The sequence below is a fragment of the Labrus mixtus genome, chromosome 14 (genome assembly GCF_963584025.1).
Source record: "Labrus mixtus chromosome 14, fLabMix1.1, whole genome shotgun sequence".
Taxonomy (NCBI): Eukaryota; Metazoa; Chordata; class Actinopteri; order Labriformes; family Labridae; genus Labrus; species Labrus mixtus.
Genome location: NC_083625.1, coordinates 3,103,961 through 3,118,633, shown reverse-complemented (window position 1 = coordinate 3,118,633; position 14,673 = coordinate 3,103,961). Strand labels below are relative to the sequence as shown.

The window sequence follows — 14,673 nt, the reverse complement described above, 5'->3', positions numbered from 1 at the left end:
ACCAACGTTGACACACAGATTTTTACCAGAATCATATCGCAGTTTAAAAATCCGCCATCATAACAAAAACAGACCCTCCGGTTTGCATACAAGGCAAAGAGGGGCACAGAGGACGCTGTGGCCTGCCTGCTGCACCTCCTCCTTCAGCACCTAGACTCCCCAGGTCACTTCATCAGAGTCCTCTTCGTGGACTTCAGCAGTGCTTTCAACACCATTCAAAGGCATCTGATGATCCAGAAACTACACCAGCTCAACACCCCCTCCCGCCTGATCCACTTCATTCACAACTTCCTCAGTGACAGGCTGCAAGCTGTGCGAGTAGGCACAACCTCATCACCTGCACTAACCACCAACACCGGAGCATCACAAGGATGTGTACTAAGCCCATTCCTGTACACACTCTACACCAACGACTGCACCAGCCCGTCACCCACCACCACATACCTCAAATACTCAGACGACACAGCCATCAATGCCATGCTCACTGACAACAAATCTGTCCAGGACTATCACAAACTTCACTCAGTGGTGTGACAATAACCATCTCCATCTCAATGTCCCTAAGACAAAAGAATTAATAATCAGTCCCCCCTCACCTCAGCACCCACTTCTCATCAACACTCAAGCAGTGGAAATAGTTAACAGTTTTAAATATCTCGGAGTAACATTAGACAACCAACTCAGTTTTAAACAGCACACAAGTGACATCCAGAAAAAGAGCCATCAAAGACTCAGCCATACGCAAACTGAAAGGACTATGTTGCCCCCCATCTCCTCCTCCTGCTCTATCAGAGCATGATCCAGCCCATCTTATTGTACTGCTCCACCTGCTTCTTCAACATGTTATCTGTAAAAAAAAAAACAAGGCCAAACTCACACGCATCACAACCACAGCTGCCAGAATAATCGGTCTCCCCATACCCAACCTAATAGAACTCAATAACAGGGCCATCACACGCATTGCAACCTCAATAGAACAGGACATGACACACCCACTGAACACACACCTCGCCCCACTCCCCTCAGGACGGAGGTACAGAGCACCAAGGTGCAGAAAGGCTCGCCTCGGGAGGAGCCTGATCCCCGCTGTAATAACGGTCCTGAACAAGAGGCCTCGCTGAACAGGCCAGAAATGGGAACTCTTGACTGTTGTCTAACTCTGTTTGTTTGTGTTATTCTCTGTTTTTTTTTTTTGTGTATAAATGTTCTTTGGTGGGACCTGTCTGTTTGGACAGTAACGGTGCTGTGATAAAGTCTAAAGACCCTGTTAGATCTGGTATCAAAAAGTGTCCTCTGTGATCGGATAGAAGTGCTGCAGGTCAGACTTAACTTATTCTCAACAAGCCACAAATAAAAGTTATTTTATTTGACATCACATATGTGTCAGAAGCTGTCACTTCCTGTTTGCTGCCTTTCATGTTTTACAGCCGTTGTTCCCAGAGTTTTACTGTCGGACATCCTCGCACAGATGAACTTAAATAAAGCTACGGGAGCCCCAAGCGGACATGCATCCATACATCCATACATTTGATTTACTGTGATACGAGTGATTTCAGCGGTTTTCTCAACCTATTTTCCTTGTTGTCTCCAGATAACAAAGCTGGTTTCTTGTGCTAACGGGATAATATTCTGGTAATTGACAAAGCAAAACATTAAACTGGTCACTGCGATGGGCTAACAACACATAACATACTGTCTCATTACTACTAGAGAGGGAAGTTAAACCTCCTCCTTGATTTGAGCTCCTGTATCTTTGGGGATACGAGAAAACAAGATCCATCCGCAGGAAGACGCAGTAAATAAAATGCATGGATGCATGTCCGCTTAGGGCTTCCATATAAACCACTCAATGAAAAACATGAAGGACAGTGTTTAGTCTGAAATGTGAGGAAGGAGAGGAGGGCTGGAGTGGAACCTGGGACTGCTGTGAAGAGGACTGAGTTCCTGATATCGTACATGCCCTTAGAGCACTGAGCTTAAATGGCTTGACACAATTATATCCTCCACTAATAGAATAAATGTTAAGTAACCTTCACAAAGAAGTCCAAAACTAATTTCACAAAAATCAAAAAAGTAGGAAAAGCAGCAAATCTGAACATTAAAAGAAAACATCCAGCAACACATTCTCTATCGATAGGCTTATTGATGTATTGCTGCTCATTTTCTGCTCAAGTTTTCTTTGCAAACATTTCAATTTGTGAAGCAACTTCAGCTGTCAGGAAAATGTAAAGAAGTAAAAGTATAAAATGGAATAACAAGACGAGTTAAGTAAAGTTAAATAATCCTAAATTATATTCAAGCCCCACACTCGGGTAAATACACAACGTTCTGTACCTCTAAAAGTGACTCAAATTACATCTGTTTAAAAAACAATACATGCTGCAGTGTGAGAGTGTGAGCAGCAGGGGGCAGAGTTGATCTACAACATCACATCCACCTGATCTCACTGTCTCCCTCAAGGAAGCAAATATTTGAACAACACACACACCACAAATACATGCACACACACACCCTTCAGTGATGCTGAGCTGCACGGAAAAGGAAACAAAAAGTCTGGGAATCCCGGTAAACAAAAGAGGGGACAACCCCCGGGGAAGCTGTGAGCATCATGTGGTGTGCTTTAATTGTAACGTGAAGCTGTGCATGTGTGTGTTGTTGTGTACACGTGTGTTTGTGTGTTTGTGTGTTTGAACAGATGACACCACTGATGAACATAACAAAAGGACGAGAGGATGAATGTGAAACTGAACCTGCAGCCAATGAACGACACACTGCAGCAGAAGAGATCCAGGTAAGACTACTTTTTCTATTACACATTTTTACCAGTGATATTAAATTATATTTCTATATAAAAATAAAGAAAACCCAATTTAATACATACGCTTTAAGTAACTTAAATAAATATACTTCTGGGTAGAAGAGTACATCTAATAAAGCGTAATATTGAAGTAATTTCAAGGTTCTTTTTCCTAATTTTTGAGAGAAATTTACTTTTTATTTATTTTGCAGCAATGCTCCATTGTTATTATCAAGATTGAAAATGCACCAATTTAGATAACAAGAAAAGGATTATTAGAAATTAAATGATTTAAAGACCTAACAAAAGTCCAATTGTGACTTGAAGACTTGTTAGTTTACACTTAGACGTCCATGAACGTGCAGAGGCAAGTATTCTTTATTCAAAGTGTTCATCAATCAGCAGTTATAAAAAATATTTCTGAGGTTTTGTGTTGTTGTCGTCTGCCTCGACAGTCAGTTCGACCAAACATCTACATTTTTTTGTGAACAGGTAATCTCAGAGAAAAGGAGACATTTGTGCCTCTTGCACTAACACCTGTGTGAGTGTACAAACCTTTAAGAAGAGGATTTGATTCATGTCAGGCCTAGTCCACAAGGGGGGGTAGTTTAGAAAATGTTCTTTCTGTGCGTTGGTACACACTCACGTTTGGTGTCATTGTACGATGCTGTCACTTTTGTTTCCATGAGATTAGTGCGATGGAAGATGTGACCAAACTAGTGCTGGTGTTAATGTTTCTAACTGGACTTTTAACATGCTCACACATACAGACACAGTTACTCTGCTGCTATGTTGATGAGGAGAGTCGCCTGAATGGACAACTTAGTAAAATGAAATGGTCATTGCAGGGGAATGGTGAGAAAATCTTCCCATCGCAAGGACATCGTTGACTTGGCGTGCTCATGACAGCAGTAACAGTGCGTTTTGTGTTTTCTTGTGGACAAAGATGTTTTTGAGAACTTCATTTTTTTTAGGCCTGTGTTCAGAAAAGTCAAACATTGAAGCAGAACAAAAAACTAAACAGTTAAACGTTAAGTCTACATCCTTTAACGACAGGACTCTCCACATTCAGTCGTTTTAATTCAGCAGATAAACTGAAATAAAACAGTGTGATAAAAAATGACCTCAGAGAAAACTCTTGAGATAAATGAACTACTTAAAGATGTGTTTTTGATGATACAAAGCAAGACTGAAATGTGAGAAATTCAACTCTCAGAATAAAATCATCCCAAAAGAAGATTTCATGATTTCACACAAAAACGAGCTCAGTTTGTCGAACAGAATCCAGGAGAGAGAGAGAGAGAGAGAGAGAGAGAGAGAGAGAGAGATAACAAGCGGGAAAGGAGCCTCAGGTCAGACTTGAATCTGGGCTGCCTGCTGGGAGGAACATAGCCTCCGTACATGAAGATTTTTCTTTCCTGATTCACAGACATTCACGCAGCTGTTTATCAGTTTTAAAGTTATTATGGTTACAGTTTTGTTAGTGTACAGTATGGTGAACCAGAGAGAAGCCACAGGACAAATCAGAAAAAGGATGTGTGCTTTTTCAACACGCCCACATGTGTTCACCAGGGTATAAGTCCAAGAATAGCTTCTGATTACGTTTTTCTCCTGAATATGAAGCATCAGCTCGTTCATTCTTCTCTTTAATTTATCCATAAAAGGTTGCAAAGATAGAAATATATATTTATGCTTTGAACTTCTGGCCTTGAGGTCCAAAAATCTTGAAATACCCCAAATTCCAAAGGGGGTTCGGTACGTGAGAACATCCAAACTATTCCTTGAGAAATCTTCTAAGTTCAGGATTAATAGAGGGTATTTTGGAGGGGATGAAGTCGGTGGGAGAGTAGTGGGGGTTGTGTCTCCTCCAAGTGGAGCATAAATCTGAACGTCCCCACCCCCTTATAAGGCATTTCCCCGAGCACAGTGGGAGGGGGGATGCAGGATATTCTCACAGGATGTGATGGCTGGACAGCAGCCGGAGCCGAGCGATGTGCAGGGAAGAGTCAGCTGAGAGAGGAGCGCTCGGCGTTAGGTGTGTTTGCTCGGTTGCTATCGATCTGTGAGTGGGAGGGAGAGCGCGCTGAGGATGTGAAATCCACGAGGTCAGGAGGTTCTGTGAAGATCGGTCATCAGCTGAAAGTGAGGTACGAGTTCAGAAGCATGTTGTTTGGGGATTTTTGGGAGACTCAGAGCGGACTGTGTGAGCAGCTTGTTGGAGTGTGTGTGTGCATGGTTAGATTCTGCAGCGGTGGAAGAAGTATTCAGGTATTTAATTTGAGTCAAAGTATCAATACAACAATGGAAATAAAATAGTAAAGGGACAATTTTAAAAGTCATGAAGGCGCTTTTAGTTTGCAGAAAATATTTGACATTTAATAATATAAATACATATTTCAGTTAAAAGCTTTTGTTCATAGGGTTTTTGTTTTTGTGAAGGGTTAATACTTCTCAGCTGAAATATTATAAAGCAAAAACTTATAAAAGTAGGAGGCAGCAGGAAAGGTGTTAAACTTTGTGTGTCATTGGTATCAATGTGTCAACAAGATTTGGCATCATGTTAAATATTTAACTTACTTTCTTCAAACTTAACTTACTTTCTGTCTGACCACTAAAATTTAAATGTGTTTTTTTCTCTGCATTCAAAGTCGAGGAACAAAAGTCTTTACATGTTTGAGTTTGCAGGAACATTTCCCTTTACATGTGATGTCAGAAATACTTTAGCTAAAAGCTTGTGTTGATGATACTTAAATTCAGTATGGTAATACTTATTGGCTGATATATGTATTAAAAAAACAAAAACTCTGCATTTAATGGCATGAAAAGTGTGAATTTCTCAGAGGAATCGTTAAAAGAACACAAACACGATTTCTTTCATCATGTTTAAGACATTTGACTTGTTAAATATAATATTAAAATGTATCTAAAGATTGTTAGATGTTTAAGTTGGCTAATTCAAAGTCAAAGAACGATAGTTTTTAAATGCTTTAGTCTGCAGGGGTTAAATTTCATGAACATGTGATGCTAATGACGGCTTGTGTTCATATTTATTTCACTTGTGATAAGTATTTAATATTTTTTTACTGAAATAATAAAAGTCAAAAACATGAAAAACGCATTAAATAAACATGACAAGTGTAAATGTCTCTGTACAAATCAATAAATGAAATAACTATTATTAATAATCAGTCTTAAGATTGTTCTTTTAAATTGTAGATGAGACAGTGGATAGAGAAAGAGAGAGAGATGACATGCGGGAAAGGAGCCACAGGTCGTTTTGAAACCTGGGCTGCCCACTTCAAGGACAGTAAGCTCTTTACATGGCCCGCGCAATCCAACCACTAGGCCACCGACGCCCCTCAGTCTTAAGATTGCTGTTGCCATAAAAATATGGGGATTCCTTACATTCAAAGTTCAATTTGTTGTGTTCAAGTATTTTTTATTTCATATTTTAAAAATAAGTTGTAAGTCATTAAATAATACTGATCTTTTATTGATCTTGAACATGAGATGAGTCTGAGATGATTTTTTTGTGCATTACTTACACTTAAAGTGTTGTGCAGCCAATATGTGGAGAATTTTAAGTTTTGGACTTTACACAGCATTTAAAAAAAGACGCTTTCAGAACATATCTCAAACTAAGCTGCTAACGTCTGAACAGACATCTGATTTGATGCATTGTACCAGTTAACTTAGACCTCAGCAGGTCATCATTTACTGTTCCATTTTTTCATTCATTGTTTACCAAGTAACCCCAATGTTGATGAAAAATGTGTCTGTATTTTAAGCAGCTACACATGCTTTTCTTCTGCTGTGACAACATGTACTCACAAACATCACGAGAGCACCCGTGATGAATTTAATTTGCCCCTGAAGGTCTCACATCAGCTGTGAAGAAGGGATTCCTCATGATCTAAATCAATCTGTTGCCTTACTTTAACACTTAAAGTAAAGGTTAGCGCTGACTTATTTCTAATTCAAAACCCAGCAAACGTCTAAAGCACCTCTTTAAATTTCACCTGAATTTCCCCCTCTTTGCTAACCTTTTGGGTACTTACCATTACCGCGGCGCTAATTACTCCCACATTGTCTACTCTGTGGGTTGCGTGTTGTTTTGTTTTTCTCAGGGGAGCCAATCAGGAAACATTTTAGCAAGTTTGTGCGATATAAGGGGGCAAAGAACTCTTAAAAAAAAGTGACTCACTACAGGGTGAAAAAACAAAACAATTGTATCTGTTTTTCTGTTTTAAAACAATAACCTACAGAGAAGGATCCCTTAGATTTCCACAGAACTCAGGTACACCCTCTGTGCTTAGTCATTGTTCCTCAGTAGTACCAGTTCTGCAGCTGAAAACAGTCTGTAATACAGTATAGAAGAGAAATGTCACAGCCTACAGAGAACAAAAAGCCCCTTCTGTATCTCAGAGCGTACATTTCTCTGTCATAGTTCAGCGTGTCACACATTAGGTTGGCCTGCTTCCCTCTTCCTTCCCTTTTCAAGTCATATCACCTACAGCCTGCTTCCTGAATCCATGGCTCTCTAACGCGTCTGATCTCTCCCTCTCCGCTGCAGCACCATGACTGCCATCCAGCTGCTCTTCCCGCTGTTGGTCAGCTGCGTGGCAGCATCCGCAAGCCCTCCCCGCCACCTCTCTGCATGCCAAGTGGTAAGTAAAGCCTCTAAACAAACGCCTGCAGGTGTTTTAGATTACAATAAGATATTTCTCATTTTACAGCATCTTCTAGACACATTCCTCAAATTTTCAGAAAAAAAAACCTGTATGTTTTTTCATCTGTCTTTAGTTTATTTTCATTGGTTGCCCGCTGCAAATAAAATGAGGCCCCTAATCCATCAGATGTTTGAGGTATTTTCAGATTAACTCCAGGCAGATCGTTTATTTGAAAGCCTCTGACTTGGGCAGATCTGGTTTATTATCTTAAGCTGCAGTCGGACCTGTAAGCTTTTCAAATTTAAACAATGAAACATTTTTGTTGGCTTCTTTCGAAGAAAAACCGGTAAGTGTGAGTCTAGTATGTACAGTATATCCAATTATCTCATGTTTTAAAGAAAGTTGCTAAACTTGGCCTGCAGCAGTTAGGACCATCAGGGGTTCTTCTTTGTGATATCATGTCTTGTCACATGATATGATGAATATATTAACAAAATGGCTCCTTCAATGGTGGTTACACCATGTTGACAATTTGGTACTTGACTGGGTGACACGATTTCCCTAAAATAATTATAATAATAAGAACAATGATGTTCCGTCACTTTTATTTACTATTGAACAGTTATATTGTAAGATTATGCCAGGCTAGTTCATAGGGTGTTATATGCAAATTTTACCTTTTTAAAGCAAGTTTAATTCTTTGGTACGAAGTTTCAACGGTTACACCACTTAGACATTTTTGCCTAAATACCCCAATTAATCTCTAAAAATGTATAAAAAATATACATTTTAGACTAGGTCCTCAAAACAAAGGATGAAAGCATGTCATCTGTGCATTTACTTTTTAATTTTAAGCCTTTAAAAGTTAACTAAACCTTATGGACACAAAAAAATGAGCGTCACGTCATTGACCCATATAACCCTGTCACCCTGTGACATCTTTCCTTGAAGTTTCTGGTGAATCACGGCTTAGTTTTGGCTTATTGAGAAATTAAGTCTGCCAGAGTTTTTCCTTTCATGATGTTACAAACTGGAATAGTTACTTTTTATTTTCCCAGCTGATAAAGCCTAACTGATACAGATAGATTCCCAGTGCTGTGTAGGAGAGGAAAACTAGAACAAAAACAAAAGATGTTACGAAACTATTCCCGGACTATTGAGCCATACTGTATCTGCATCATCATCTTTGTTATTCTGCTGTCAAATAGAACCATAAAATACAGAAGACTATTAATCATTCCTTTACCAGACAAAGATCTACTCGATTTTATTTGTATAATGTGTCATGTCTGGCACGTGAAACCATAAAACTAGCATGTAAATCCCATATAAATGCTGGACCTCGAATACAAGCCGAATACATGCATGCTCAGATTTTTAACACCACAGTTTATTTGCAGCTTTTTCTTCTGCATCAAATAGACAAAGCAGAAAAATTCACCTGAATCCTTGTAAAATTTGCCTCCAGGTAGCAGCTCCACTGCCCGGTCTTTCTTTGTTTATAAACCTCGTGCTCCTCTGGAAGTGGACAGGAGATCATCTCTGTCTGTGTCCATTAAAACATTTAACTCCTCTTTGCATTGTCGCAGTTCAGTGGTCTTTAAAATACAGTTGCATTAAATTTATGGACTTCACTGCAACATGCATCCTTGTAGAGTCCTGAACTCGCCGAGAAGTGTTTACTCTTTAACTTGTACCTTGTCACAGGACACAAGAGTTACTCATATAGGCAGCAGTCACAGTAAGGGATGGACCCATTTAAATTAATCTAACATTTATTTTATAAGCTCTTGTTAGGAGTTTTTATGCCGCTGTGTAACAGAAGTGATTACTGATGGATCTTTATTACATTCAAGAGCAAAAAAAAAGACCATCTACAAAAAGGCTGACTTTTTCTGTATTATTATTTTTAATGCCAGAAACCGCTGCTTCTGGACCTGACAAAGTGATTAACATCCTGCTATTTTCCATGGAAAAGATTTACAGGACATGTACAGGACAAAATCAGCAGAGTGATAAGAGGTACCACTTTGTCTACAGGGGGCGCCAAGATCGGCACAATCTGAAAGTTCCTCACAGGAGCTTTGTAATAAAATACGCTCTTGTTGTTACTTTCCTCAACTGGTGCTCATTAAACCATGGGGTGATGAGTCTGTAGATCTGGAGAATAACTACTTTAAACAACATAGGATTTTGTCCTGCCATCGCTCAAACTGGACTCATGCAAGGACAAGGTCACTTTAAATCCAAAATGTAGACGTTACAGTTAATCATAATGAACTGTTTCAATACACACAATTCTGGTATGTCAGTATTTTATAAATGACTTTATGCCTTGGTTCCCGTCTACTGGACTTTAAATCATATGCTCCATGATTATGATGACTTAATCTGATGAAAACCAATGCACACTTGTATGCCAGATGCTGTAAAGTCAGGTTTAAGTTCACAGTCTTTAGGAATGTAAGCAGTTACCCTCCACACAGACTGTGTTTATATCTCTGATAACACTTCTGCTGCATGCTGGAGTCTCAGGGAAACAGGTTTTCTTTTTATGATGATACTTTCTAAAAGAAAATGCCTGATTAGTTCCTCAGTGCCCCATAATAGATACAAGATGTTTTGCCCTCCAGTAGTTCTTGAATAAATCAATGTGTTTGTTTACTTGTAAGCAGCAAGGAATGCCTCTCTCAGGCCACCACAAATATGCCAAGAAGCTCGATGTGCTCAGAGAGAAAACAGAGGAGGAGACAGTTTTATGAGCTGTTTTTGGACAAGGTGGTCCCTGGCCATATGGTTTTGATTATAAACGTCACGTAATAACCTTAACTATTGAATCTATTGAGGGGAAAAGGGGCGAGGACGACGAGAATTGTGGGTTTGGGTGGTAAAAATGTGAGGTGTGTTGTTTAAAAACAGAAAAATCTCTCTTTTACACATGGTTATCTTGGTTTAAGAAATGTAGCATGAAAGCTAAATCTTAGGCCCTTCAATAACATTTGACTTTTTGATTTATTCATACAAAATGGCCTTTGTTATCCACCATCATTAACCCCAGATGATGGTTCTGCTGCCAAGATTATACTGTAGAATCACTGACTCATACACCAGTCGTCCACGTATGCTAAACATTTGCTCTGAATTGTGTCATGGTCAGGAAATCTGGCAGTACGCAGACATAATCAGAATTGTGTGTTTGTCTTTGTTTGTAGGTCCAGATGGACGTCTTTTGCAGCAATCTGAACCTCAGAAGTGCCCCAGTCGACCTTCCTCATGGCGTCCAAACGCTGGATCTTTCCCTTAACCAGGTGCAAAACCTCACCATGGAAACTCTGGCGTACCACACCAGCTTCAACCACCTGAATCTTCATTCGAACAAGATCCACTTCATCCAGCCCGGACTCTTCAGAGACATGACTGATCTCAAAGTCTTAGATCTGTCCAGGAATCATCTGAATGTTTTTACTCACTCCAAAATCAACATTGGGCCTCTTACAGCTGTTGAGTCACTTGATCTTTCAAGCAACGGGCTGTATACAGGAATGTCCGACTATTTCCTTGCTGATTCCCCGTCGCTGGCAAACCTTTCTCTAAACAGCAACAGCATCACCAAAATAGCACAAAATACTTTCAGTGGGTCCTCGTCCCTTAAAAGAATCAGCCTCCACAATAACGTCATCTTAGAGATTGAAGACGGAGCATTTGACTCCTTGAATCATCTGACTGAGCTCGACTTGTCCAAGAACTCGATCACGTGTATCACAGACTTTAATTTGTGCCATTTAAAAGTTCTCAATCTCAGCAAGAACAGCATGGAGCTTTTCCAAAGCACAAGATCAACAGACTCGTATGACCTTCAAATTCTTGATCTAAGTGAAAACAAAATGCATTATTTCCCTCTTCTGCCCAGACACAATGTGCTCCAATACCTGGATGTGTCGAGAAACCAACTTCAGAGCATCAATGTCACGGCAAGTCATGACAGAAGGACAACTGTTCATCTGTTTCATCTGAGATACTTGGACATGAGTTACAACCAACTACAAATCATACCTGAGTCCTTTTTTTACTGTATGGCCTCACTGGAGGTCCTGAATGTGAGCAATAATTGTATTAGCTCGTTTTCAATCACAAATGAAGGTCTCCTGCAGACGGTGAAGATCATTAACCTCAGCTATAATTCCCTGCAGAGTCTGACATTTGGTGAGAACACTCTGCCGTCGCTGGAAGAGCTCCTCTTGCAAGGAAACGACCTCACCAATTTAGACCATCAAATATTTCAAAAACTTCCAAGTATCAAACACCTGTACCTCCAGGAGAACGATCTGGAAATCTGTGACGCAGACCAGAACGGCAAAAATCCTCCAGCATGTGTCTCCTTTTCTTCCATACCAAACTTGCAGTTCCTGTACCTCTCTGAAAACAATCTTCAAACTCTTCCCTCGAACGCTTTTGCCGACACCCCTCTGAAGTTACTGGACTTGTCACTGAACCCAGGCCTAGACATTGACAAAGACTCCTTTTCAGGTTTGGAGCGCTCCCTGGTTCACCTACTCCTGAGGGAAAACAACATTTCCAGTCTAAACACAGACCTGTCATCACTTAAGAGTCTCAAACACATAGACCTGTCCACCAACCAGTTAACCACTCTACCTACGTGGAACAGAGAGTCATCCATTGAGTCTCTAAACCTGCAGAACAACAACCTGGTCACCCTTGAGCCCAGCACCATGCTCGCTCTGGAGCACTCTCTAAAAACCCTCTACATGGGCTCCAACCCTCTCAGCTGCTGCAGCAACCTCGCCTTCCTGCAAATGGTCAAGAACTCGGCTTTGACTATTGCTGACCTAGAGACTGTGACATGCGTTCTTGAGGATTATTCAGAGCCGGTGAACATCGGGAAGGTGACGGAGGAAATGTGTCAGAAACCAAAGATCCAGAACTTTGTTGTTGCTGTGGTTTTGACAGCGTTATTTTTGCTAATCGTGCTAGGACTGCTGATTAAATGTTGCCAATCAAAGAAACGAAAGCCCAGCAGACGCTTCAACGCGTAGAGCAAATGAACAGTCCACATGCAGGACCTTGAATGAATTATATCTGGAACTTCTTCCAGTTTCTTTTCATGTGAAGGTTGCAGGGTTTCAACCAGGAACAGGCAGACAAACATGAATGTAGAGTCAACTGAACATGGGCTCAGATGGGGCTCTTAAGTTGGTCGGTGTTGTAGCCAAAATGGGCAACCCAGAAGATTATACAAGGGCTTCAATAGGGCGTATCATTTCCACCTCAAAATTGGTTATTGATATGTCCCAAGCTTGCTTCAGTCATGCAAAATGGTCACTGTTGGAGCTCATCAAGGGCCCACCATCAAAACATTGGGGCCCTCTTGTGTCTGGCATCCGTTTAAGCTGAGGACGAACTTTGCTAGGTCCCAATTGGAAATCCCCAAAAAGATTAAGAGTGAATGCAACCAATCTGGCCCAACCATTGGTTTGCTGGTTGAGGATTGGGTTAGCCGTATAACCTCACAACTGAAGTCAATAATCCAAACTGGTTGAACAGAAGAAGATAAGGGGTAGTTTGATTTTGAACTATGACAAATTCATGGGCTGTGGCACTGCCAAAAGGAAACCTGTGCCATCATATTCCCAAAAATGATGACAATAGTTTTGAAACAAATTAAGAGAAGTTTGGACATTTGAAAGGAATTCTATTCTGCATCGTTTGGTCATTTAAGGAACTGCAACTTAAAGCACTGTGTTTCCTATAAGGATACAATGCATATCCACATATTACTGAATGTAAAAGGAAGATTCATACTAAAACACAATGATAAACATGCTTTCTTGATGGAACTATTAAGAGAAAAATAATACCACTTTCTAAATATGAAACCTGGGGTAGTTGGAAATTAGCTAAACTCAGCCATGTTTTCTTTGTGATATTTCCTTAAATTAAAGAAAAGATTGTAAGCACACTGAGTGATCTAAAACACACATATCGGACATTAACGAGGGAACCAGAAGTTAACTTTAGGAACCTAGCAACAAGCGAGGTTGTGAGCACTTCCAGCGCAAAAAGCGCCGGCCCAAACTCCCAGCAAAAACATAAAGTTTAAGAAAGTTTTCCATTATGATTTTTTTTTCCCTTTAAAAGGGTTCAATGAAGGGTTTGTTAAACAAAGAAGTAAACAAGTGAGTGAGATGGAGATATAAGATATCTTTGATATCGGTGACATTTAGTGTTACGGTATCCGAAAGGGGAAATTTCCTTTAAGCTAAAAATAAAAAAGAGAACACTACAAAAAGGTCATGAAACAAAATGCTCACTTCATGAATGATGAAGTATGATAAAGTTAAGTCTGTGTAGGTTAAGAGTCCGTATTCATGAAGAAACCCAAGCCTTCCCTTTATCCTTGATGTGGTTTGCACTTTAAATGTCCCTTGTTTGTGTGAATGTATCTTGTTCTGAGACTGTTAACACTAAGAAGTTATGATTTTAAACGTATTAAACTGAGCTTGACATTTAAACAGAATGTTCCCCAGGCCTGCAGTGCTCCCCATGGGGACACAATTTTAAAATGTTGATGGAAATGAAAGCGGGATTAAACACTGACATAGATAACTGTGATTCTCTGAGATAGAGGGACAGTATACAGAATAGTATATTGTATTTTTTTAATGAATTAATATTCAATCCAGCGCTGTTTTGTAAAGGGCAACACTGGGACACATAGTTTCATATCATGTGGTTAATAAAGTTTTTTTAAAGAAAGTTTTAATTCCTATTATTATTGATATTTTGAGTCTTTCTAAAGGTCTAAGTGATTTCTAAGTTTTGATATCCTGTGATGTTTTGTTCTGTAAATGAAGCGATATTTACTACTAAATGGATTCAACACTGTCAGGCATTATTTGTGTAACTAAAGCGCACATACATACTCACAACAGCCCATTTAAAGTTTATTTTTGTCTCATTATTCCACTAATATGATATCTAACATATATTTATTTATATGTTCTATATATTTATATAGATGCAGGGTGGACAGCCAGCGTGCGATCATGCGCGATGTGACGCGATATATAACACTCGCATACTGTTAGGACACGGTGTAACTTATGCAATAATAACACATAGTTTTGTAGGGGGGTGTAAGGGGGGGTTTGCTGTTTTGTCTGATGAATGGAACAAGTTCATGGCTGC

General features: G+C 39.8%; 1 protein-coding gene across 1 annotated transcript; it reads left to right on the top strand.

Annotated features, from left to right (window-relative positions):
- The first annotated feature begins 4,716 nt into the window (after nucleotides 1-4,716).
- On the top strand, nucleotides 4,717-14,237 carry lrrc32 (leucine rich repeat containing 32). Its single transcript, XM_061056130.1, has 3 exons — nucleotides 4,717-4,944; nucleotides 7,371-7,464; nucleotides 10,680-14,237. Exons 1-3 carry the CDS (start codon nucleotides 4,736-4,738, stop codon nucleotides 12,519-12,521), a joined length of 2,145 nt encoding a protein of 714 aa, XP_060912113.1. The 5' UTR covers nucleotides 4,717-4,735; the 3' UTR covers nucleotides 12,522-14,237.
- The last annotated feature ends 436 nt before the right edge of the window (nucleotides 14,238-14,673 follow it).